Raw genomic sequence first — 24,242 nt, forward strand, 5'->3', positions numbered from 1 at the left:
CGGCACTCTACCGTATTGCATAATCAGAGAAGAGTGGTGCACTTAATTACTTTTATTAATTATTTACTTTCGTTGTAAAATTACTGCCTGAAAGTTAATCATTTAATTACCAAACTGCTCGTTCAAGAAAGTATTTCATTTCATTACAAACTAACGAGAAAAGCAATTGACTTACAGTAACGTCTTCAGTGTAGATAAATTACTGCCACATCTTGTGACATCCTAGAAATGTGTAGTATTTCTATATATTTGAGACACTAGGATTTTCGACACGCGTCAACACGTATAAAATACTCCTTTTTTAACGAATAGTTTAGAATGGGATGCTGCCCTCCCTAATTCCCAGTTCTTTCACCTTCAATAATTTATGACTTGTAGCTATCTGGAATCATGTATTTCAACAGAGTTTTATGTGTCATTCATTTATGTAATCATTTTATGCTTTCGCATTATTTATAAATCATTTTCGCATTTATAAATCACAGCACTTCTTAGTATATTATTCTTGCTTATATCGCTTATGCATTCTTATCCTGCTTGGACATTCGACAAACACGAGTATTTTATAACTAAAACTAGAATAAATCGAGCGGTGAGCAGTCGGGCTTAACATCAAATCGTAACCATTTGAACACTTTCACTAACGACGAAAGATAACGCCTTCTTTAATGCCGAGTAACATGCCGTTTTCTCAAACGTTTTCTGAGGCTTTTTGATAGGTTGCTTTTTTTGTTGATTCCTAGACTCAATGTTCATCTGGTATTATATTCACCGTTCAAGATCTCTCTTCTTATATTTACGTGGTTCATCTGTCAATAAAATCAATAAGATGATTGGCAGCTGGGGCTGGAGCCCTCTGCCAATTCTTCGCGCTTTTGGGCCTCCCATTCAAGACATTGAAGAATAGAGAACAAAGATAGTTTTTTTTAGTTTTTTATCCAAAAGATTAGCCAGTAGCACTAGGTATGATGAGCTCCTTATAAAGTAAACCACAATAACAAACGTAACAAGACGTCCATTTCTTAATAAAATGGCACGTTAATAGTGAAGCAAAATTGTTTAACTACACCGTGCGGTAAGCCCCGCCTCCTTTCAGGAATTCTGACGCAAAGCGAGCCACAAGAAATTTTCTTTTCACTCGATTTGATTTTTTTTCTGATCTGAATGGACGACAAGCACAAGTGGTGGCCAGAGCCCCAATTTTAAAGGAGTATAGAGCTCGTGTAATCTAGTCGAAACTAAATTACACAAGCAGTTCACGAGCCTATTGTAAAGCTACTCGGACGGATCATCATACGCACACTGGGATACGAATACGTAAGAAATATGCCGTGTGGTCCTCTTTTTAACCATGCAATGCCATCGGCTATGCTTGCGTGGATACCATTCAGGTTAAGACCATTAAGGTTCGAATCATGACAGTTGTTGTACCACCAGGAACCACGATATAAGACGGAGCAGCTGCTCTCGTCGGCCAGGTCATTGTCCTTGTCGTACGTGGAAAACTTCATTCCATCGCAAACTGACATGCTGTCCCAGTCTGCAAACGTGGACGCAAGCAGAGTATCAGTATAAATCACTCTTTCACTTGTAGACATTTATTGGGCGGAGTATAAATATCGTGAATTTTTTTTTATTACTTGCACTGTAAATTGAAGCACCCAAGTTAGGAGCAGCAGTGCAATGGGTGGTGCCAAAGAAAACTGATCTACTCAAGCATTGAATTGCTCTGAAACCAAACATAATTTTTGATAATACGTATCCTAATCCGAAAATCGTGCAACATAGTAAAGACAGTCCCTTCAACAGCTCAACCTTTATAGGATATCTGACTTCTACCACTAACACTATTAAGGTTTAAATCTTTCTCTTTCTCGGATTTCAGATGTGTACGGTTCTTTTATATCGTACATTATTATTGGCACAAACCTTTGCCGCAGTACCTATTGAAAGAAGCGATCAGTACCATACTACAGCTTCCGGGCACTCAAATCAAGAAAGATAATGATCTCGTGAACAGTGCTCCTTTACTTCAAAGGGGCTTTCGATAAGATTTCACAGTATGCGGTACAAGAAAATCGTAGCTTCTTGATTTCGAATATAAAATATAAAACTTAATAAAAATTACTCCAACCAACCTTAAAGCAGTACAACGGTTCAGAGCCTAGCATCGCAGCCTTGAATTGCATGCAAGCAGGAAATTCTCATATTAGAGCGTACTGCGAGGCTGTACCGAATGTAGCCAATAAACAGAGTCTCGTAAAGGTGCAGTAAGGGGCGCTCAGTTGGATCCCATTTGATGCCAGCACTGAAAATATGCATTGGACTGCCCAGATGTACCTTTACGAAAGGCACAATTGAAGAGACACATGCTTGTCCAATATCAATATATTTGTCACACGAACCACTTCGTGTATACTTACGAACTTTTACATCACACTGTTTTCACCCATTGAGTAAGATTCTGGACGAGCAGCTGGAATGCAGTTTAAAATTACACTCCGCTGCCATCAGGCGCAAGTATCAACAGGGTATATGCCTGCCATATCGTGCCACCCAACCACCATGGGTGATGGATAAACCTTTGGTGCACCTTCGTGTTCTTCGGATACTAAAGAAATGAATGGTGCCACTTAGTGGGGTCAAACAATAGCTGCCGCGAAACAACTGGCGCACATCTAGCCAAAATATCCTAATTATATTCACGCATACATCGCCGGATCTGTGGTCATACTGTGGTCATACCAGCAGCTGTGGTCATACCAGCTCAGAAAATGAATCTACATTTCCTTTTGGGACATACTTCTACAGCAACCGCTGCTGAACTTGCAGCCCTTCGGGAATCTATTCGCTACATATAGGGGAATCACCTCAAAGACTGCAGTGGAAATTTTGGAACATTCCTTACGCCACATCGCCTACCATTCTCTGGCACTAAAAATTATGGAGGTCCTTACATCTGCCCAACTGAAAGGCCACAGGATAATGTTTCAATGGATCCTTGCCCACTGCGGGCAGGAATCCACATTATTTAAATATTTGAACAGGTCGACTCCCTAGAATGTTCAACTTGTGGCATCCCGAAGAATGTGGAGCATATATTATTGGTGTCCAGTGTATGCGTGTGAATTTAATGTGCTAGTCACTTCAGCGTTTAGAGAAGAGCCCTCTGTCGGAGAACTGCAGCTGGGCGCTTGACAGGACAAGGGGAAGGGTGCCCTGGCAGTGCGGGATCTTTGCTGTTTTTTGTGCGCCACCGGACTTGATTCGCGCTTGTAAAGAAAGCTGCCGCGCCTGTATATATTTTAATATGCTTTCTCCCACATCGTCACCCATCATGATCATCTTTCTTCCCCCCTTCCCCAGTGCAGAGTAGCAGGTCAGATTTTAATTATTCCGTCCAACATCTATGCCTTTCCTTTCAGTAAATCCATCTATCTATTTGAATTGCATGCAGGTCTCGTCCACCAGAGGGCGCAAATTGTTTGTCAGGTGTGAAGAAGAAAAACAAAACAGCGGGTGTATGAAGTAGAAGAAGCAAGAAGCGCTGGCTCCTCTCGCCACATCTAAGATCAGTTCTCGGAAGGACATGACCTTGAGGATTGGCGTGGGAGAAGTACATATTCTGCAATTAAATCACAGCTGTTGTCGACGCTGACGTCGAGCGCCACAGCCTTCCTACGCATCTGCGGATGCACTCTGGACAACGTAGGTGCTGAGGAGTACTAACGTGAGAGTTTTCTTTGATTATTGTCTCGTGTCTCCGGCCACCCTCGGAGAGAATATGGCTGAGCTTTCTATCGATGAGCACGATTGTTTCTGATTTTCAGCCACTTGACAGGGTAAGGAAGAGATTAAGACAAAAATCTAGGAGAGGGGTAGCGAGACCTGAGAGCTCATTTGAGCATTACCGCACCTCGTAAGGCTGACTAAGCTATGAACAAACACTTTCCTCAACACTCTCCCTCTTCATAAACAGTGCCTTTGTGAATGAAAGCTTTTTTTCTAGAAGACCTAGCACCAAATAGAGAAATACTCTGACCGATAATGGATCCAGTGATTCCTATGGTACTAGTGTTTGTCTTTTCAATGTAGATGAAAGTATCCTGGTTTGAAAAATTAATCACGAGGCCATAAACGAAGGGCTTTCGTTCGAAAGAATGCGGAAGTGGCGGTGGTCTAACGGTTTGTATCATGTAGTGACTGCGTATCCTGTGAACACAAGCGTGATAGCCGATGCTGGCTCGATGGCGTGTGACCGAGGCTACTTTTTTTTGTTCATGTGTGCGCATCAAGACTACCGGACTCGGTAAAACGTTCACCGAGCGATGTTATCTTAAACTATTGCTACAGCTGATGTTCTATAAGCAGGCCAGTAAGGATGAACTGTTCACACGTGATTAGGCCACACTAGCCTGTCTTTACGTTTTAAATCCATACATCAGGACAGATGCCAAAAGGAGCTGAGAGAAGCAGAAGCCGAGAAGAAGCAGATGCAGATAAGCTGTCTTGGAAACCTTTCCTAATTTTCAGTTATTTTTGTGATTCTTTAATCAACTTCACTGCGGAAACCTTTGTTAAGGTACTGGTTTTGGGAGAACATCTATTTTTATCGTCCTTTAAACGAAAAGAGCTAGGTTATAATACATTCAAGTAGTGTTTTAGACCCGTTATTTCGTTTGAGCAGTGCTTGATTAGAGTGCTTTTCTATTACCAACTACATATTTCGAACACAACGGATGCACATTTAACGCCAATTCGGCCGAAGAGGCCAACGCTTTATGTCGATCCAGCGTTGTGGGGCTGACTAAATTCTACGCTGACATGCTGGTACTTCAGGCTCGTTGATGACACCCGGTGCCATGTATCAGCCAAGGTCAGTCTGTCCGCCCACTTGACCTTAAATGAGCCCGAGGTCACAGTGTGGCTGTATAGTTCAACCATGGTTGCATCTATTGCAACGAAAAGATTAGGGCTCTAAAACATTCTAGTAGTGTTTTAGACATGTTATTTCATGAGCAATGTGATAATTACAGTGTATTTCTATGTTCTATTACAATGCTCTTCTATTTATTTTCTATCTTCTATTTCGAAGAGCACTGATGCACCTTTAATGCTAATTCGGCTGAAGAGGCCAACCATTTATGTCCATTCAACGTTGTGGGGCTGACTAAACTTCACGCTGACAAGCTAGTGCTTAAGGCTCGTAGATGACACCCGGACACACGGGGCCATTTATCAGCCAAGGTCAATCTGTCTGGCCGCTTGACCCTAAACGAGCCAGAGGTCACTGTGTGGCTATATATTTAAACCATGGTAGCATCTTTTGTGTACCACCAGTCAACATTTGACATCAATTTTTTGTCGCCAAGTACAGCACCAAGTGTGGCCTTTTGTAGTAGACAGTGTCCTGGACGCAGTAGTCTCGGCAGCTTAACCGCTGCAAAACCACACTTGCCCATCTGTACTTAAGCCTCATCAAAACAAAACCATGCAAAACAACGCTTTCGCTTCGCCTAAGTCGGTATCGAAGGTTTAAACATCAGCCATGTTATAGTATAATCACTTATTTTACCAACCACCAGCTAGCGCCTGCAGATGACGCCCCCTCATATGTGCGTTCCTACTTGATTTCGACGATGTTGTCACGTTCCTTTGCATTCCTGCCTCCAAGGTTACACACATATCATTTCCCTTTCCATAGCTGTGTGTGTTGTTATCAACTTGAGTTGAACGAAAATAGAACGAAGAGCCACGATCTGTGCATCGATCGCTTAAGGCCTTTCGTTTTATTTTTCTGAATTTTCTTTGCTTCATGAGAAAATAGTGCTTTGTAACTGCTGATACATACATACATACATACATACATACATACATACATACATACATACATACATGCATACATACATACATACATACATACATACATACATACATACATACATACATACATACATACATACATACATACATACATACATACATACATACATACATACATACATACATACATACATACATACATACATACATACATACATACATACATACATACATACATACATGCATGCATACATACATACATACATACATACATACATACATACATACATACATACATACATACATACATACATACATACATACATACATACATACATACATACATACATACATACATACATACATACATACATACATACATACATACATATTAGTCCTCACATAATGTTATCAGTATATCGCAAAAACGCTTTAGCTGAGTGCGAATTTCGCATTGCGGAGTATTGAATTCTTCCAGAGATCCACCCAAATTCCGGCTAAATCCATTCGGCAGCCTAGCAGGTCTTTAGAGCCAAGATACAGCATTGATATGTCATGTTCTGGTAAACAAGGTTTCGAAATTATTTCACGCTGTACGCAGCGAAAAACATCGAAGGGAGAGGATATCAAAATTTAGAAAAATGACCGAACAAATGGTCCAATTCTGTCACGTCTTACGAACTTTTGACTAGTGTCATTGGATAGTGTAAACCACTGCGGGTTACATGACACAAGGGTTGCTGTCAAAGTCACTTGTTATGTCATAACGTTGGAATGAAGCAGGCTCCTATCGGCGGCTGTCCCTCCTGCACCAAGCGCTCGGAGAAAAATGACTTATTGCAGTGCTTCCATGGTATATAATCATGCGCATACTGCCAGTACAGTATATGGCAACCCATCGGGCCGAATTCTAGTCCCTATGATCACCCTAGTTTAGCCAAACTGATCGCTTTCAAGACGCTTCGCGTACCGGAAATGAACATAACGTCCTTTATGAAACGGCAGAATCTCACCTGTAGGGCCGAGGAATTTTCCTAGTTTCATCTTAAAGAGTTCGCCTTCGTTGGCAATGCGAACACTCTCATAGTCTACTGATTGGTAGTCGTTTGTGCCGTTAATCAGCATCACTCGAAATGTCATGGCCTCTTTTCCGGATGTAAGAGCGTGCAATGCCCGATTGCCTGCATGGAAACAAAGAAAGAGATTCGATTAAATTCAGATAAATTTGGTGGTCGCTGAATTACGGCACTGCAGTACCACGGAGTGGCTCATAAATCGTCACTAAATGTAACAGAATATTGCGAGTCCTGCTACTTGGGGCATAATTTAGTGGTGAGGTAGAAAGGGCACTTTGTAGCAGACTGTTATTCGATGCTGATGAGAAGAGTCTAAGCAACTAATGGATAGAAAACCCTTACGTCGTAAGTTCTTCAAGCGTGCAGAGAAAGCAATTAAAAGTGGGATATCCAACCAACATTCTTACGAATCGAAATTGATTTTAAGGCACCCTTGGAATAAATACTCTAAAATACGTTTATGAACATAATGATAAATAAGGTCCAAGCTTGTGATGCGAATCTAAGTTTTCCTTCTGAAGGCTGCTCTTATCAACCGAGCATTTACTCTGTGCCAGGCAGTTGACGTGTAGATATTGAGATAATTACGAGGCAACCGCGAAATAAAGTGCATACAATTGATTAACACATTGATGGGAATGGTCCATGCTTCTTACAGGCACCAACTCAATTAAGCTTCTATTATTTGTGCGGCACTCACGCGTAATCGGAGTACATTAGTAAAAACATTGAAGTCTGGTTTTAAGCAAAATTGCAAGCATGTAATGCCGAAATAGGTGGACGTGCAGATGTTGTGATTAAATTGCAGTTTACAATACGTGAAAATATTAATTTCAGGAACAGAAATGCAGATGATTGAGATGTTTGGTAATACGATGTATGAGCGCAATTCTTTTTGTTGCACATCGCCTGGCTGTTTAGATGTTAGCGGCGTGAGCTACAAGCACAGATCGTTTTTGCCAAACGAACAGTTCCGCCATCTCACAGAGATTGTGCTCGGGCAGAGTCACCTCGAGACTAACCAGAAAAGTTTTAAGGCGAAGCCTTTCTAGGCTCATGGCGAATATCTGGAATCCGGGAGATGTGTCAGCGAGGTTCTGCGAGATTACGCGAGATGTGTCAGTGAGACGTCGCAATAGGTTCTGGCGTAAACATAATTTGCCACGTATGGACGTCGCAATAGGTTCTGGCGAAGAAGGCAAACAAAAAAAAAAGTAATGAAATTTTAATGAGTACTCAAATACGCAAGGTAGAGGAAAAAAGGTGACAAAAGAAAGGCGTTGGCCAATAACCTTTAGCGAAGCTAGCACAATTGTGTAATGTTTTAAGAGTATTTATATAAGTATTACCGTGGCTTCCGTTTGTTCAGCGAGGGCAAACTGAAAATCGGAGATAGTTTATGAAAACAAAAGCGAGCAAAATTAAACTCGCTACTTCTCCACAGTTCTGTCGCGTAATGCATTAGGGATGCATTTTTAAACACAAAAAAATGGTAGCTTGAGTCCGCTATTTATAGTATTTTCTTTGTCTATTTTGTTGCCTTAACCATCGTATCATTCTCTGAACGTGCAGGAACTCTAGAGGACAAAACATAAGCTTTATGTTTGAAGTCAGGACACCACCCTCACTGCTGTTCACCAACTGCCTTTCCGCAATCTGTCTGATAAATTAATGTTCTGTACGACTAGGAAAGCTGGCCTTAGGTCATGCAAATCTTAGGCCCAGGTTGGCTTTAACCGCTTGGAACAGTACGGTAGCGCAATTGTACTGCCTTATTCCGCGTACTGTTAATTTTCACCTTAAAATTTAGAACGCGACAGTGCCAGGGGACCCTCTGCATACGAACACTATCATTCACGATACTATCTGGTACTTGTGTGTTTATGATGACCACTGTCGATCTCGGTAGACTGAAGAATCCTGCCTCCTAGGTTGGTCAATGAAACCTGTCATGGGGTGGCTCCCTGATCCACTGTTTACGTCAACAGCCACGCTGCCACGAACGACTGCCTAAGAAATGCTTCGCTCTAAACCTTCAAGAAAACGGGGCGAAACTTCTTTTCTCGTGAACAAAAAAACGCACTCTAACAACAAAATAACAGTGCCAGAGGATGCTTGAGCACATGCTTTGGCTACCGAATAATATATTCACATAGGTTCTACATTGACTAGCAAACTCGATTGCTAGCGAAGTGTGCGCAGCAATTCAGCCGTAATTGAACCCGTGTATTTGCAGGAAAATGTGAAAAAGAGAGGTAACACTAAATTTTAAAAAGGAAAGCTCTTCATTAAGTATAAGTTTATCTTTCACTATATCGGGGTCAGGATTATTTGACCAACATGTTTTTTGTGTGGAGTTTAACGTCCTAAAGCAACTGAGGCTATGAGAGACGCCGTAGTAGGGGGCTCCAACAATTTTAGCCACCTGGTTTCGTTAACGTGCACAGGCTTCGCACAGCACACGGGCACCCATTTCCAACGAAAAGCGGCCACCGTGATCGGGATTCGAATCCGAGCCCTTGGGAACAGTAGTCGAGCGCCGTAACCACTGCACGCCCCCGGCGGGGGCCCGACCAACATGAAAGTGCGTTCATATGGAGAGATTCTGCGTCCCTCCTATATCACTATTTACTTGGCGCTACAGGAACCAGTAAATCAGGCCTCGGTTTTATAGCGTCAGTAAGCAAGATTATTCACCCTTTACATCGCGTACAGGAGCGGCCATAAAACCTATAAATTGTCATTTCTCTTGTTGGATGAGTTTCATGTTTCGTGATGCACCTCTTAATATATTCAGCAATCAAATGCGGACAGAACACTTACTAGGCGGCGTAAGAGGGTTATCACAAACACAAAGCTTCCCTCCTTACCGGTAGACACATTTTACGTGTCGCCTGCGATACTACAGGGTGTTCCATATCCACTGGTTAGTTAGAGGGTGACGCCGGCGAACACTCTAAGAATACGTTACTGTAAAAAAAAACACCTCATTATGTAAACAAATAAATCGCCGTTCCCATAGCCGAGTGGTAAAACAGTGGACGCAAACATCGGAGGTCGTGGTTTCACACCCAGCCGGCACCATGTGGTCTTTTTTTCTTCTACTTTATAACCAACACAAAAAGTGCATTCCCCTCTGCTTGCCTTTATGTTTGTGGTTGATCGATCCTTCCTTATCTGTATCGTAAGAAAGCTGTCTGGGGAACTTCGGGCTCATGATTTTGTTTTCAAAAATACTCAGGCAATTTCTGACTTTGTTTCAGCTTATCTGGTAACAAATGTCTAATTTAAAATGCTATGTTTTCAGTCAGCACTGAGTGAAATTTCAGGTCTAATGCATTTTTCTTCAACTGAACGCTTAGTTACACGTCAACGTGAAACGGCCGTTTGAGTGTATACATACACACGTAGTATTGCTTCCTACGTGTCTGCGCTGCATTTTTACTTGCCTAAACATTCCCATTTTGCAGAACAGACTTAGGAAACAATAATTCGCGTTCATAAATTTTACTTGCATATGCAATTTACTTGCATAAATATTCCGATTTACAGTTCCTCTTGGATCTCTCGGACCTCTCGGAGCGGACGTACGCGCTCGATTTCTCACGACTAGGCGCGTTTCTCCCAGCGTCAGTCGCCTATCAGCGCTCGGCGAGAGCGGGTGTGCACAAGCGCTCGCTCCGGCGAGCTCGCCCGGTCGCCTGCCTTGGTGCTATCTCCTGCGTTCACGTGTCCTGCTTGCTGCCTCGCGGGCCGCAGTCCTGTTGTGCCCCGGTATCCTGTGGTAAAATCTCCGGGCCATCCTGGCCCACTCTCGCTGGCTTCTGGCAGCCCTACTGCCGCAGTGGTCCCTGATTCATGTCTGCCAGCACGCCCCCATCGTTTCACCGTGCGAGGCGCCCCCAGTGCTGCAATGGATACCAGGATTTCCGTTACCTGTCAAGCACATCCCTGTCGCCTGTGGCACATCCCTGTGGCTGCCCGCTTCGGCCTACTTCTGCTCCTTCGGGGGGACAGTCCTCCTGGCCTCTGCTTCCTCATCTTCCGTGGGCCCTGACGCACCCAGCGTCTCCTGTCGCTTCTCCTGCGGTCCTCCCCGCTGCTTCGCCAGCACTCCCGTGTGCTTACGGGCCTCGATGCGCCGCCTTTCCGGCGGTTCCTTCAGCGTCAGCCGCCGCGCCTCTGCCTCGGCAGATGTACCTATGCGGTCCCTCCTTCTGCCTCCCGGATTTCCCCAAGAGACAGCTTCCAGTGGTCTCCCTGCTCGCGGGCCTTGGCGCGCCATCCGCCTAGATGGTCCCCTAAGTGCCAACCGCCGCGCCGCTGGTTGGATGGTTGGTTGGTTGGTTCATAGGAAGGGAAAGGCGCAGTATCCGTCACACTTGCTCTGTGGACACCTGAACCGCGCCGTAAGGGAAGGGATGAAGGTGGGAGTGAAAGTGGATAGAGAGAAAGGGGGGCCGTAGTGGAGGGCTACGGAGTAATTCCGACCACCTGGGGATCTTTAACTTGCGCTGACATCGCACAGCACACGACGCCTCTTTGTTTCGCCTCCATCGAAACGCAGCCGCCGTGGCCGGGATTCGAACCCGGGAACTCCGGCATAGTAGTCGGGCGTCTTACCACTGCACCACCCCGGCGGGGCACGCCGCTGCCAAGGCAGCGGTTTCCGTGCGATCATCTCCTGCTGCTGCCCGGTTTCACCAACGCGGCAGCGTACTGCGGTTCCCCCGGCAGTCCTCGCGCCACCCCACCGGGGTGTCGCTCCGGAGTACACCCTCAGGCCTTCAAGACCGTTCTGACTCCCTCCCGGAGCTAGGACGCTTGTCGAGGAGTGCGCTGCTCGCAACGAACCCGACCCTGCACTTGGCTCGGACTTACCGGTCGTGTCTGAATTTGTGGTGAGTGATCTGCGGGCACTCTGAATAGTCCTGTGTCAGTGGTCCTCGGCGCTGTGCTTCGTGCTTCGGCCCTTCTGACTCTTGCGGACGTTTTGCTCGAGTCCCCCCCCCCCCCCCCTTTCCCCCACCCGTTCCCAACCCTCCCTTTAACCCATTCCCCTGGTCGCCAAAAGTGCCGCCTCTCCTACAGGCCGGCATAAGTCGTGAGCAGTATCCCCTCCCCTCTCATCATAGTCAGCACCACCACCTGTTCCCGTTTACCGGTACTACTAAAGTAAAAGGGATTTAAAACTCCTACAAAGAAATTCTTTCAGATTCTTGCCTTACTACTCTGTCGGCAGGAACAATGACAAGAACACTGAGCGCTGGCACCATCAAGTTGCTGACATTCAATACGTATTTGAGGTTCGCTAGCAAAAGTTTGAAATAAAATTATATTCATCGGCTCGGACCACATAAACAAGAAATTAAAAGGAATAATAACAAACTGCTTCTATGAAGGTTCCAAACTCTATGAAACGTTTTACATTCAGCAGCGAATCTAGTATTATCTATATCTGTTCCAAAATTTGCGTTTCCTTTCTACCATACCAATTAGCATGAATAGTTGTAACAGTTAGGTGAGTTTTCATAAATAAAAGCTCCCTTTATCACTGAACGTCTCATCACAATTTTCTGCCTCAATCCACGGTTGGTAAGCCACGAAATATTCTAATTTCTTCAGTAGGCTGAAGCAATTTTTCTTCTATAAAAACGAGCGGTCAAGTTTGCAAAGTTTTGAAAGTACACTGACTGAACAAAGCCTTTATGCAAATCAAATCGCTGAGATTGTTACTTTTGAACTATATATATGTATTAAAAACTGGAGCAATAGTGCATAGAATTGTAATACCGAACGACACGCTTCCACTAACCTCTTCTTGCTTCCCAGGAGAAGCCAAAGAGCTGCAACTCTTCGCAATTTTAACCTTCCACCATGCTATAGTACTTATGAGGGAAGACTAATTGAATTTAACGAAATGGAATACCTAATGATTTAAAACTTAAAACGAATTTTGTGAACACACTCGAGGCATTCATCATCGACCAGTAAAAACACTACGTGAATAGTTGCAGTTTTCTTCATGTTAACCATAGTTTATCAATCATTGCTGTTTCATCTACCTAGATAGTATCATAATCTGATTCCTAAATATTCGTTGTACATTGTATACATAATGAACGAAACCAACAACCAGCTGCTCTGGATAATTTCTGCATTTTTAAACATGATTTCACATTCAAAATTATGAGGCTGGGTTACCAATCCAGTACTCCTTTGTGGGATCGCCGAATCCTCCAGCATACTCTATCCAGTTTCTGTAAAAGTAGTACACGTTGTTTCCGTATTGGCCTCTTTTTTGGATTACCTGCATAAAAAAAAAGAAGTAGCGTAGTTGAATTAAGAGCCACCGCAGTGAAGTCTGGAATGGCAGTCCTCATTTTGTCGTTTCAGAGCTGCCAACCTAAGCACACAAATTTGGCTTGACGTTGTCTCAAGCCTCTTTTATTATCTCTACTCTCTGGCTCATACTCAGTTTTATTTTTGCAGACTTCAGGTTTATCGCATCACGGCTCATTTCCCAGAATCCAGGAATGAACTGCAGGCACTTTCACAATCTTGATCCACTTCTCTATCAAACCGCCGAACAAATCGCCGGACCTCCCATTACATCTCGATAAATTAGGCCACCTGCGCCTTATCGTAGCAGTTTTATAACATAGAAACAGTTTTGTGACGCCATGTCGGACACGTGGATAGGCCGTGCTCTACTCATTCTTGCTCCGCCATGTCTACCGGTGCGCCTCTTCGCTTCGCTCAAGCAGTGAGCTAGCCTCTTCCTTCGCGAGGCGCACGGCTCTTTGGCGTGCCAGCTTGAACATCCTTAGGTCACGTGTTGTGTACCGCGATCCTCGCCCAGATATTCGCTGACGACGCTCAACATGAGCCTATCAAAAGGACAACTATATGCTAAACACCTTCCGCTTCTCCGTCGCCACGACATGCGCGGCTTTTCTCATGTGCACCGAGCAAAGGTATATCTCTAATATGAGACGCGAAACCAGATTATTACAGTCTTCGATGCCGAAAAAGAAGTCGCTTTGGTTCACTCTCTGATCGCTTAATTGGAATTTCCTTTATTTATTTCCGATATGACCTACATGGCATTACTGACGGAAGTGGTACATAGAGATAAAATGAAACTGGTAAGAAAAAAGAGGCAACACACACACACACACACAAATGTGTACAAAAATGATATCCATGATTGCCGCAAAGAATAACTAGCTGCAAGAATATACATTTCTTGACAGTGCGAAACAGTGCAATTATTATGAAGATTACTAACGCCGAAACAAATAATTTCACCGAAACAATAAACAAAAAATAGCAAGCAAACATAAAAATGTGTACTTGAAACTTACCATTCAAATAGATAATTAACAATCAACTGGGTGCAAAGACAGAAAGATCTGAATAATACAAACTACAGACGAAAAGAGGAACAGAATTTAATACAAAATGTTCTAAACAGAGTGAAACAGTCAAGGTTAGAGTAAAGCGCAATAACGGTAGCATTGCCTTAAACTCGTCAACATAAGTATTTGGTGGTAGGTGGTTCCACTCCGACCATGGTTTTGGAATGAAATAAGATATGCAGGATGTCGTACGGTAACCAGGACCTCCAATCTTTCGTGAGTTATCGTTGCGGGATGAAACACACGTTGGTGCTTTGATAAGTGATTCTTTAAGGGTGGAGTTCATATTGAGAATTTAAAACAATAGACATAAATGTAGCACCAATCTGCGAAGATCAAAATGACGTAATGACAAACTATTTTTGATATTTGTGACGCTGTAGGAACGATGCTGTTAGGAAAAAAAAAAAACAGTAACGCTGCTCTGTTCTACACAGCTTCTGATGTGTCAGCCTGTTAATGTATTTTGAGCCAAAAAGTGACTTACAGAGATAAATCTTGATAATGACTGGCGCCAAGCAGATTTTTTTTAATGTATGAAAGCATGCAGTTATAGGGGCGGCTGTGATAAAGCTGACGTGTGCTTTCCAGGTTAGATCCGAAATTAGAATTGCCCCAAAATATTTATGAGATTCTACGTGTGCCAATAAGGAAATATAAATAGTGTAGAAAACAGGACATACGTTCTTGAGACGGGAAAGGCGCAATACTTTGAGTTTAGCAGCATTAAGCGCCATTTGCCATTGCGAGCCCTAATTGGCGATAGTGGTTAGGCCCGCTTGGAGTAATTCAACGTGATTAATGTTTTTTTTTCTCGTGGTAAATGACATAATGATTCACAAACAGTCCCATTTAAGATATTACTTTGTTAGGTCGTTGTTAGAAAGGGACAGACGAGAGAATCTTGCGAGATGCCCGAGGTCACACGAATCGTTAACGATTCAAAGTCATTAACGCGTATATACTGTAATCGGTTAGACAAAACGCTCTTTATAAATTCTGGTACACCATGTTTGACATTAGGCATGCTCAATTTGTAAAGCCGTACATTCGGCGACACTGTATCAAACGCATTGCTAAAGCGTATACAAATGCATTCAGTCGCATTTCAATCATGACGTATGAACTTGACCTAGCTCATAGGGTTAATCAATTATATTTCGCAAAACAAGCGTTTTCTCAAACCATGTAAAAAAAAAACAGTTAGAAAACAGTTAAAAAAACAAGGTCACCCAAGAAAGTTTGGCAGATGGGATAAGATGACCTGCTCCAATATCTTGGAAGAAATACTGGTCAATGATATTGGTCGATAGTTGAGCGTAGGGTAGTAGTCTCCTGATTTATGACGTGGAAAACAAGTATGTCCCACGAGTTAATTTTAGGATCTCAGAACAACCACCTTCGGAAGAAAACGAAAATTACTAGCGATGGGTAGACTTAGCAGCCATGCTTCTTCGCTTGCATATTGGAATATTTTGGTACGACAATTTTCTTCTCGGCCTAAAATAATTGTTTTAGGCATCGCACTGCGAATTTTAGATTGTTACATTAATAATCTCTGCAATTGAAGCCATGGAATCGCTATCTTACATTCTCGCCCTTCTTAGGATGACAGAGAGTGCTCTCCATGCATCATTCGCTTAGTTTGGACAAAACTGCAGCAACAATTTAAGCTACCCGTTCCGTGGGAAGTGCTTTATAAGTTACTTCATCATAACAGCCACCCTAGGCTATTACGACTATCTGAATAGTTACAATTACGAATATCCGACTAGTTGATCTGCTAGCGTTGAATTCATATAGAAACCTTCTATATTTCGACTTCCAGAAACAAAACTCTCCACATTAGATTCTAAAAACAAAAGATGCTCTGTGGAGAAGTGTGCGAAAGAAGTTCCCCAAAATGTAATCCTTACCGTCCAGCCTCCTCCGTCCGTATCCATGTCACAGTAGACTCTCTGTCCCCAGGGACCAGCAGCATCGTGGAACAAGGTGTAAACTCCGCTCGTCGCGTGACCGCCTCGCAGGACGTCGCCGCAGTGCTGGGGCCTAAACGGCACTGCAGAACAAAACCGCAGCCATTTTTGTTTCCTGAATAGCGCATACAGATGACATGAATCCCTATGCGTGGTTAATTTCGATGCCTTTTAGGACGCTTTGGCTTCAGTTTGCTTGTTTTTATGCCTCGTCAAAATCAAATGGCTTTGTTAATGGTAAAAAATAGACGATCTCTCTCTTCTGCGAATATAGAGTGAAACGTGTAATTGGCCGTGTATTTGGACCGAAATTCCGCACCCTTACCTGAGCGTCGCAAGTCAAACAAGCTTTCGATAGACCTGCTATCATAATATGCATTGCTAACGCTGATAGTGAAAGATATCTTTCGCGTTTTCTGTTATGGACTGCCAATGTTCCTCAGGTTATCAAGATTTCGTGCTCATGCGTGTTATATACCTGGACTTGTTAAGGAAAGATTGTTACTTAAGTATATGCTGCACCAGCAGTCCGAACTGCGTAGAGACAGTGGCCTCGTCAGGCACCAATTGCCTTTAGCTTCTGTTCCTGCATCAGGCATTGTATTTGTGAGATGAATAAATGTGCTCCATTGGCCTATGGTTCTCTATTTTTGTTTTCTGCCTAAATGCAGAAAAAGGGGCCCTGGGACAGGTGCGGCCGCGGTGAGGCTATAAATAATTAAATGTTGTAGTATAGCGGGCCTTGCATGATAGCATGCTTAGCGGAATAATGGATCACTAGTGCGCATGCGGGGAATGCTTGCATAGAATTAGTCTTAGCGCATGCACTAATTTTATGAAGGCAGCGTTGCGGCTTTCCATATTGTAACGGGACGCGGAGGAGGCCTTCCAAGCTAGACCCATTTTCAGCTGAACAAGGAGTAGTTTTGGTCTTGTTTGACACCCTTAATGTCTCACTGTGGTTGCTGTTTCTCGCTATGACTGACCGTGCTTTCGCGATCCAGCTGAGGCTGTTTCTCGGCCCAATTTTGGAGATCCATTCCTGATTTTGGCTCCCTGAAGCCTAATGGGCCGCCATCTGCTATTTTACCGTCTGCAACTCTTCAGAACAGGCAAAGTTGGTATGAAGGAACCAAAAAATATTTTGGAAATTTGCGGCGGTGTTTTAACGCATATAAATAATTTATTACGGCAGTCTATACTGAAGTCTCTAAAATATTTTCCCCATTCCATATTATTTGATGGAAAGCATACACGTTCTACAAATTTCACGTTCACATTTCGTCAATCAGATGGGTTCACGTTTCTTATTGCACATTATTTTAGTCGCCAAAGCATCACTTGGGCATTTTGATGACAGAAAGCAGGTTTTCTGTTTTAACTGGCTCTCTAAAAGACACTAATGTATAGAAGTTTGGAACAAAGAAGCAGTAGCAACCAGTGATGAAAGGCCTTCCGCCTTCATGCGAAGTAGAATGCGTTGAGCGGTTTCTGAGCGTTGCAATAAATCTCTATTTAGGCATAATTTGCTTCCCTTTCTCTCTCTCCGCTTTCACTCCTGCCTTCCTCCCTTACTTTACGGTGCGGTAAAAGTGTCCACTGAAAAAGTGTGACAGATACTGCGCCTTGTCTTTCCTGTGAACCAATTATTATTATTACTACAATTTGCCTACGGCACATATATAATTTTTCTTATTTTCGCTACCACTTTAATGCTATTCTAAAACTCTTTTTTTTTTTCAAGCAGCGTGAAAAATTTCTATTGTTTTTTCATTTTTCCTTAAATAAAGCCTAGAAAACGTACCATCCTTCAATGGTACGGTGAATCTGACCGCTTTTCTTTTATAGTTTTTTTTACTGGAATTATTTTCCTGATTTCTTTTTACCCTGTCCACTTAAGATATATTACCTGTCCCTGCACCTTCAAGAGAACGATAGTCAGTGTTCCTGACTCTTTCTGAGATGTTAGGGGCCTCATTGCGGAATGCCTTCAATATTCAATAAAATATTGCTATTATCTGCTACTAGTAATAATACTGTTGAGCAGGTTTCATCATTTCATGTTACTGAATTCGCTTCTAAGTTCTTAAAACTGAGAGCTTTCTTCAGCCCCACACGTACGTCTGAGCACATTGTTCCGCCACTATTTATCATACGCGCTGCACAAAACAGATGCAGCTACAAGAAACAGGAATCACTTAAGCGCCAGGTGTGTGTGGGGAGCAGAGTGTTTGGATGGATAGATCCATGGTATGAACCAAAAAGGTACCGTCCATTTCCTCCAAATACATGGCCTGATAGTCTTTATTCTGCTTACACCTATGGTGACAAGATGACAAATGTTCTAGCCTTCTTGCAGATCCTATCTATTTGCGAATTGTTTAGTCTGAAGAATGCCTTTGTTAAATGAGTAAGCAACAAGCATGAAACACCACATCTATCTGTAACATTTAAATGTTACTATCAAACAGCTTGCAATAAATAAAGCCTCAAAGCCTAACATACAATGTTTAGAGCATGAACAAATTTTCAATTCTTTTCAGAAAACTTATTTCCCTAAGAACAATGATCAGGGAATGTATACCAGTAGGGAAAGCGTCACATAGGACAACGGTCGTGCATTTCACATGGAAAGTGCTAAAAGAACTGCTCGTATACGGGCACAGGTGGTCAGTTAGGGCAAAGCTTTCGCGCACGTCTTGATTTTTGCCTGTTACAACAGCATTTTTTCTCTCATCTGTGATGTGAATGTTTTTGTTTCCCTCATTTGAACTATCAATAAATAAAAAATAGTGATGGTTTAGCTTTGGCTAAAGCGAGGGCTAGCGAATACTAGGGAACTATGGTTACGCTTGGAAATTGGCGATGGCTTATCTCAGCTAGGCCAGGATAGTGCAATCATGTGTGCCTGGTGCTGGGCTGCCTACTCCTCTCGAATCTCATCTAATCCCATCCAATCCTGTGTAATGCAATCCAATCTAATATAAGCCAAACCAAACCAATCCAGTGTAATCCTATCCAGTCCAATCAAGTACAGTTCATTGCAGTCAAGTACAATCCAATCCAATCCAAACCAAATCAGTCCAAACCAGTCTAATCCAATCCAGTCCAGTCTAATCCAATCTAATCTAATGTAGTTCAATCCAGTCGTGTCCAATGCTGAGTACAAGCTCGTCTGAAATGCGCCGCTGACTAGCCTATCATCATGACTATTTCCATCCTTACGCTAGAGAAGGAAAATTAAGATACGCTGTTTTCGATCTCGGGCGTGGACAGGTCTGTGACATATTTTTGTTCGCGAAGCATGCGTATGTCCTTCAAGTCCTGAATTGTGGAAGGAGGGAGGTACAAGTAATACACATATTATCAACATTTGTGTGGCGCACTCAATGGAAGTCCATGCGGCGTGACTTGTTCCTTCCCTTAGAGTTTTGTGGAGTGGGCCTTGTTCCCTTATTTGTGTATCAACTTGTTTCCCGTTTTTTTGTTTTTTTTTCAAGTCGGCAAACTACTCATTTTGTTTGTGCCTGTCATTATTAGGCGTGTTATTCCTCATTTGCCTTGCTTATTCGCATCGACTGGGCAGGCTCATGAGGGGCCTTTATGAGAATTCCTTAAAAAGGCTGCTGACACTTTCAATTTTCTGACTGTGCGTTTCTCTATAGATTACCTGTGTAACCTCTCGAGAAAGCAGATGAACCAGGTCCTCACTGAGTCTTTCTTCCATCCACCGTTGTATCAGCAGCCCTATCTGGGGCTTTTGAACACCACTGTTTTAAAGCGTGTTAGGCGAATGTGCGTTCAGGCAGCCGTTCTTTTTCAAACGACACACAGCGACGTTGCCTGTCAAAACATTTCTTTATGATAAAGAGATGTTCGTGCCCTGGGTGGTGAATTGACGTCTCTGTAACGTGCCTGAGACAATTGTTCATTGCTTTATTCTGTGCCGTGATGCTATGTTCTTTTGGGACATACTACAAAGAACTCTTAAAAAGATATTGAAATTACATCATGTACTATTAGATTTTGGCCTCTTGACAAAAACTCTGTCGTGCATTATGATCTATTTGTGTTGATGGAACTGTTCAGTCTTTGGAAATGCCGTATGATGGACAGGCATGCCGAGTCACCAAGAACGTCCAAATCTGTGTTTCGGGAGCAGTGTACTTTGGTCAGGAGTGCGTATGCTCCACGCGAAGAACCTCCAAACTCTGCCTAATCTAGATGCATGTGTGGGCCTCCCGGGAGTTTGGTGTTTTGAAGGTGGTGCATTGTCGGGCTTGGGATGTGGCGGGCTCATATTAAGCACCCCGCTAACTTCAGACATAAACATAGTAAGTAAATGGAGTTTTTCTTTTTTTACTCAAGTTTTTCTATGTAATAAAACAATAATCTGCGCATGGCTCACTTGGCTAAAGCGTTTGAGATGGGGCATGAGAGATGGAGGTTCGATTCCCGGTGGAGAGAGCATTTTTTTTATGAGGAGACCGTAGCTCCTCTTCAGGCTGTAGCTGCGGCCACCCGAGGTCTCGCTTTAGCTGTCGGAGTGTTGCTTTTGCCACAAAAAAGACAAGTGAATGAAAAAGGACACAGACATAAAAAAAAGTCAGGATGTTGTCTGTGTCACTGTTACATGCTCTAGTCTCGTTAATTATTGGTGACACACTAAATAGCCAGCTTTCTACCTTGTTTTTAAGTATACCGCATCGTGTGCTTTCTTCTATCGTATTCACAATAGCCAATCAGTAAAAAGCATTTCAAATTTAATGCAAGAATTATAAACACTTACATTTTTGGACAAGAGTCGCACCAAACGACTGTAGCGGGGCGCTTGTCGCGTGGACGAATATTGCCAGCAAGGTTGCAAACCGACACGTGGCGAAAATGTTCTGTGTAGCGCAGTGAAGAAGTGGATGTCTGAAAATGGCCACAGGTGTCAAAGTATTCCAATGTCAAATATACACCAATTAAAATGTTGCTCCTTAACCTGTCGTCTCTTTTACCACTATTTTGATCACATTCAAAAACACGTTTCGAAGTACACAGTATAAAATTAAGCGTAAGTATTCTATATTCACTTCACTTCAGCTCACGCATCTGGTGGAGATGCAAAAGGACGAAAAGGGGGCATTATAATATCCGTAGTTATACTGCCCGTCGTATAAGACAAGTTATATGCACTCTTTCGTCTTCCAATACGTAACAAAAGGTGTTTAACATACCAAGACCTAAGCATGTGCTGTGTCGGATTCCATACTGTACGACTCTGGAATGAACGAGACTAACTGTGCTTGTCATACGTGCACTAATATCAGGCATAACTTGAGGTCTCTTGCACATCGCTTGCTTGACATCCCGCTGCTACAGTCGGCTTTAAAACCAACCTCCTGGAGCTTAACATCCGAACACGGTAGACACTAAGCCACCGCGTCAGTACAAAAGAAAGCACATGTAATACGAATATATGCAGATGGACCTAGCAATGAATAGGTTTAGATAACTAAAACGCTAATTAGTTGACGGTCCTGTATTGGAGCGTAAATGGTTATCCTGCGCCACTGTGAACAAATATAGACTAAAGCTTTCTAGAATAGACGGACATATAATTACCATGTAGGAATTCCTGCCAGCCTTTAATACCCATCCATTGTTCTTCATTACCCTAAACCTGCAGCTGGAAAGCATTCTATCCAACTTCCCGCCGGAGGGACAAAAAAGTGCCGCGTTGCTCTATTTGCTTGCTTAAATATCGCCAGCGATCAAGACTAAGTTCGCAGGGCCTCAGTTCTAAATAGCACGCACACGAGAACATTCAAACACAGCGTGGACTTGCACAAGTCTATTGCACAAATTTATATCCTCCGCGTTTTAAGGCATGACATCATGCTTGTAGCCTTCACACGAATATGATAACATGCGTCCTGTTGATTCTTTCTAAATTCAGCAGCATTTCTTTTCGAGGCGACCGTTTTCAAAGCCTTCTCGAGATGTTAACTGAAGCAAAATTTGTGAAACATTTTTACCTGTGAATTGTTCTATCGCAACACCTCTGCGTCCGCAAGTTACCTCACAAGAAACCACGGGAGATATTTTCAAAAAGATGAGATTTCTCTATACATTGATACTTTAGGTATCATACATTCAGTGGTGAATCGAAGAATCAGAATACATGTCATTAAAAAAATTCTCATTTCTCCTGCATTTTCAAGAAAGCGGTTCAGCAAAACAAAACAATATATTTTACTGGTTTGCGAAGGAACCGGAATAACTTGACGGGCTCTTGAACACGATAGCCGAAAACGAATCAAGCACCAAGTAATCATAATTTCACCATTAATTGCTAGCGTACACAAATTTTATAAAGTAGGAAAAAAAATGATTCATTTGATTTTAGGTCTAGCGCTAACATTTAACGCCATCATGACTATAGGGAGAAATTAACTTTAAAATACTGTGTTTATATTCTGCTTTTGCAAAGACACCTTTTTATAACATTTTGTTTAAACTTTAGTTCGTTGAGCTCAGCAAACACGTTTTTAACGTTGTTTCATGCATGCAATCCTTACCTGTTTATGTAGCTAAGGCTATATAGCTTACCCTGCTTCCAACAGCAAAAGTTGATGCTAGAAGTAAAACGCCGTTTTTCCCCTTGCAGGCCGTATACCCTAATGGTATCTCAAGTTGCACACAAAGGTACGGGCCGAATTGTTTTGCCAGACATGACGCAACTGGGCGTTCCCAATTGGCTGGGACCAGAAAATGATGTCTGCGACGCACAAAGTAACTCGAGACGGTTGATAACGGAGATAGTGTCGGTGCCAGGAGGCATTCTCTCATTCACGGCCAGATGGCTGATTGGACTCTATTGTGTGCTCCGCTGACCAGACCTGCGTCGCAGAAAGATAAACGTTACCCTGTATCTTCAGACGAGCTGCTCGTATACGTGGAACCGCGGTGACATGCCACCGCTTAGTGACGGAGAGCTTCTAGACCGGCCCTGCCGCGGCGTTATAGTTATGCTCATCATCTTCAGCATCATTTATTTTGTAATAGGGGACCTTGCAGAGCGCGCTACGCCATGAACAGTTAACACAACATCCGGCGATTAGTCCTAGAGCTTGAGTCAGCACACGTGCGAGCATCGGATCGAGCGTTGTTTTCGCTGTCTTTCTTTTGTATCAGAAGTTGTACATTATTGTCGTCGTTGTCTTTCTTGAGCATCAGGCGTTGAACACTTCAAAACCGATTGCCTGCCCTACAACTTCCCCTGGGCGAAACGGCGCCATCCTGGCTGCTTATGGCAATGTCACGGTGGCAGGATAATAGTAAGGTATACGTTTTCACTGTAGCTGCGACGATGGTCAGTATATGGCGCAAGGAGTTCTGCGGAGTAGTTGACGGGGATTTTTGCTTGGAAATAGGGTAGGGGCACTGGTACTTGCTCAGAAGGTTTGAGGAAACACCGGGGCTGGAGGAAGGTACCCATAGCCAGAACAAAGACAGTGGACGGTAAGCAGGAAGTAGTGCAAATTGATATTGGGCGGTGTTACGTTTCTCCACCGACAAGTGGGACAGCTGACGCGGCCACCGCATAGCAACAGGCAGAACCGAGAGCGGATCGGCCATTTCGACGCCGTTCATCGGACGCGCAACGCTTCCTCCCGCCGACAAGCCTCAGCGTGTTCTCGCCACGCGCCAAATGTGTGTGCGTGCGTGTGTGTGGAGAAGCTGGCCAAGCCTGGAGATCGAGGGAAAGTGCGTCGCCCTCTCCTGTCTGCAGGAGGTGGAGGATATGAGGTCGGAACACCTGCGATTGAGTCATTCGTCGTGAACCAACATGTTTGGCTCTCCCTTTCCTGTGAGGGTTTACCCTTTCCCTGTGAACTGGAAAAACTATAAAAAGCAGCGGCCGACTCCGCTGAGATAGAGACTACTTTAACGCGCCG

At 43.3% G+C, this 24,242-nt stretch overlaps 1 protein-coding gene across 1 annotated transcript; it reads right to left on the reverse strand.

Moving 5' to 3' along the window:
• Positions 1-422: 422 nt before the first annotated feature.
• LOC146195910 (techylectin-5A-like) lies at positions 423-22,960 on the reverse strand. Its single transcript, XM_084597953.1, has 6 exons — positions 22,894-22,960; positions 21,086-21,213; positions 16,237-16,379; positions 13,104-13,209; positions 6,837-7,004; positions 423-1,540 (listed from the first exon to the last, which is right to left on the reverse strand). The coding sequence occupies exons 3-6, from the start codon at positions 16,261-16,263 to the stop codon at positions 1,257-1,259; spliced, it is 585 nt and encodes a 194-aa protein (XP_084454079.1). The 5' UTR covers positions 16,264-16,379; positions 21,086-21,213; positions 22,894-22,960; the 3' UTR covers positions 423-1,256.
• Between the last annotated feature and the right edge of the window lie 1,282 nt (positions 22,961-24,242).

This window comes from Amblyomma maculatum, chromosome 3 (genome assembly GCF_055883805.1).
Source record: "Amblyomma maculatum isolate TAMU_Amacu chromosome 3, ASM5588380v1, whole genome shotgun sequence".
In the NCBI taxonomy this organism is placed as follows: Eukaryota; Metazoa; Arthropoda; class Arachnida; order Ixodida; family Ixodidae; genus Amblyomma; species Amblyomma maculatum.

Excerpts from the sequence above, each read along its gene's own strand:
- LOC146195910 (XM_084597953.1), bottom strand. The coding sequence starts at position 16,263 with ATGGATACGGACGGAGGAGGCTGGACG. Across the intron at positions 7,005-13,103 it reads CACAAAGGAGTACTGGATTG|GCAATCGGGCATTGCACGCT; the intron begins GTAACCCAGCCT and ends GTTTCCATGCAG. Across the intron at positions 1,541-6,836 it reads AAAATTCCTCGGCCCTACAG|ACTGGGACAGCATGTCAGTT; the intron begins GTGAGATTCTGC and ends CCACGTTTGCAG.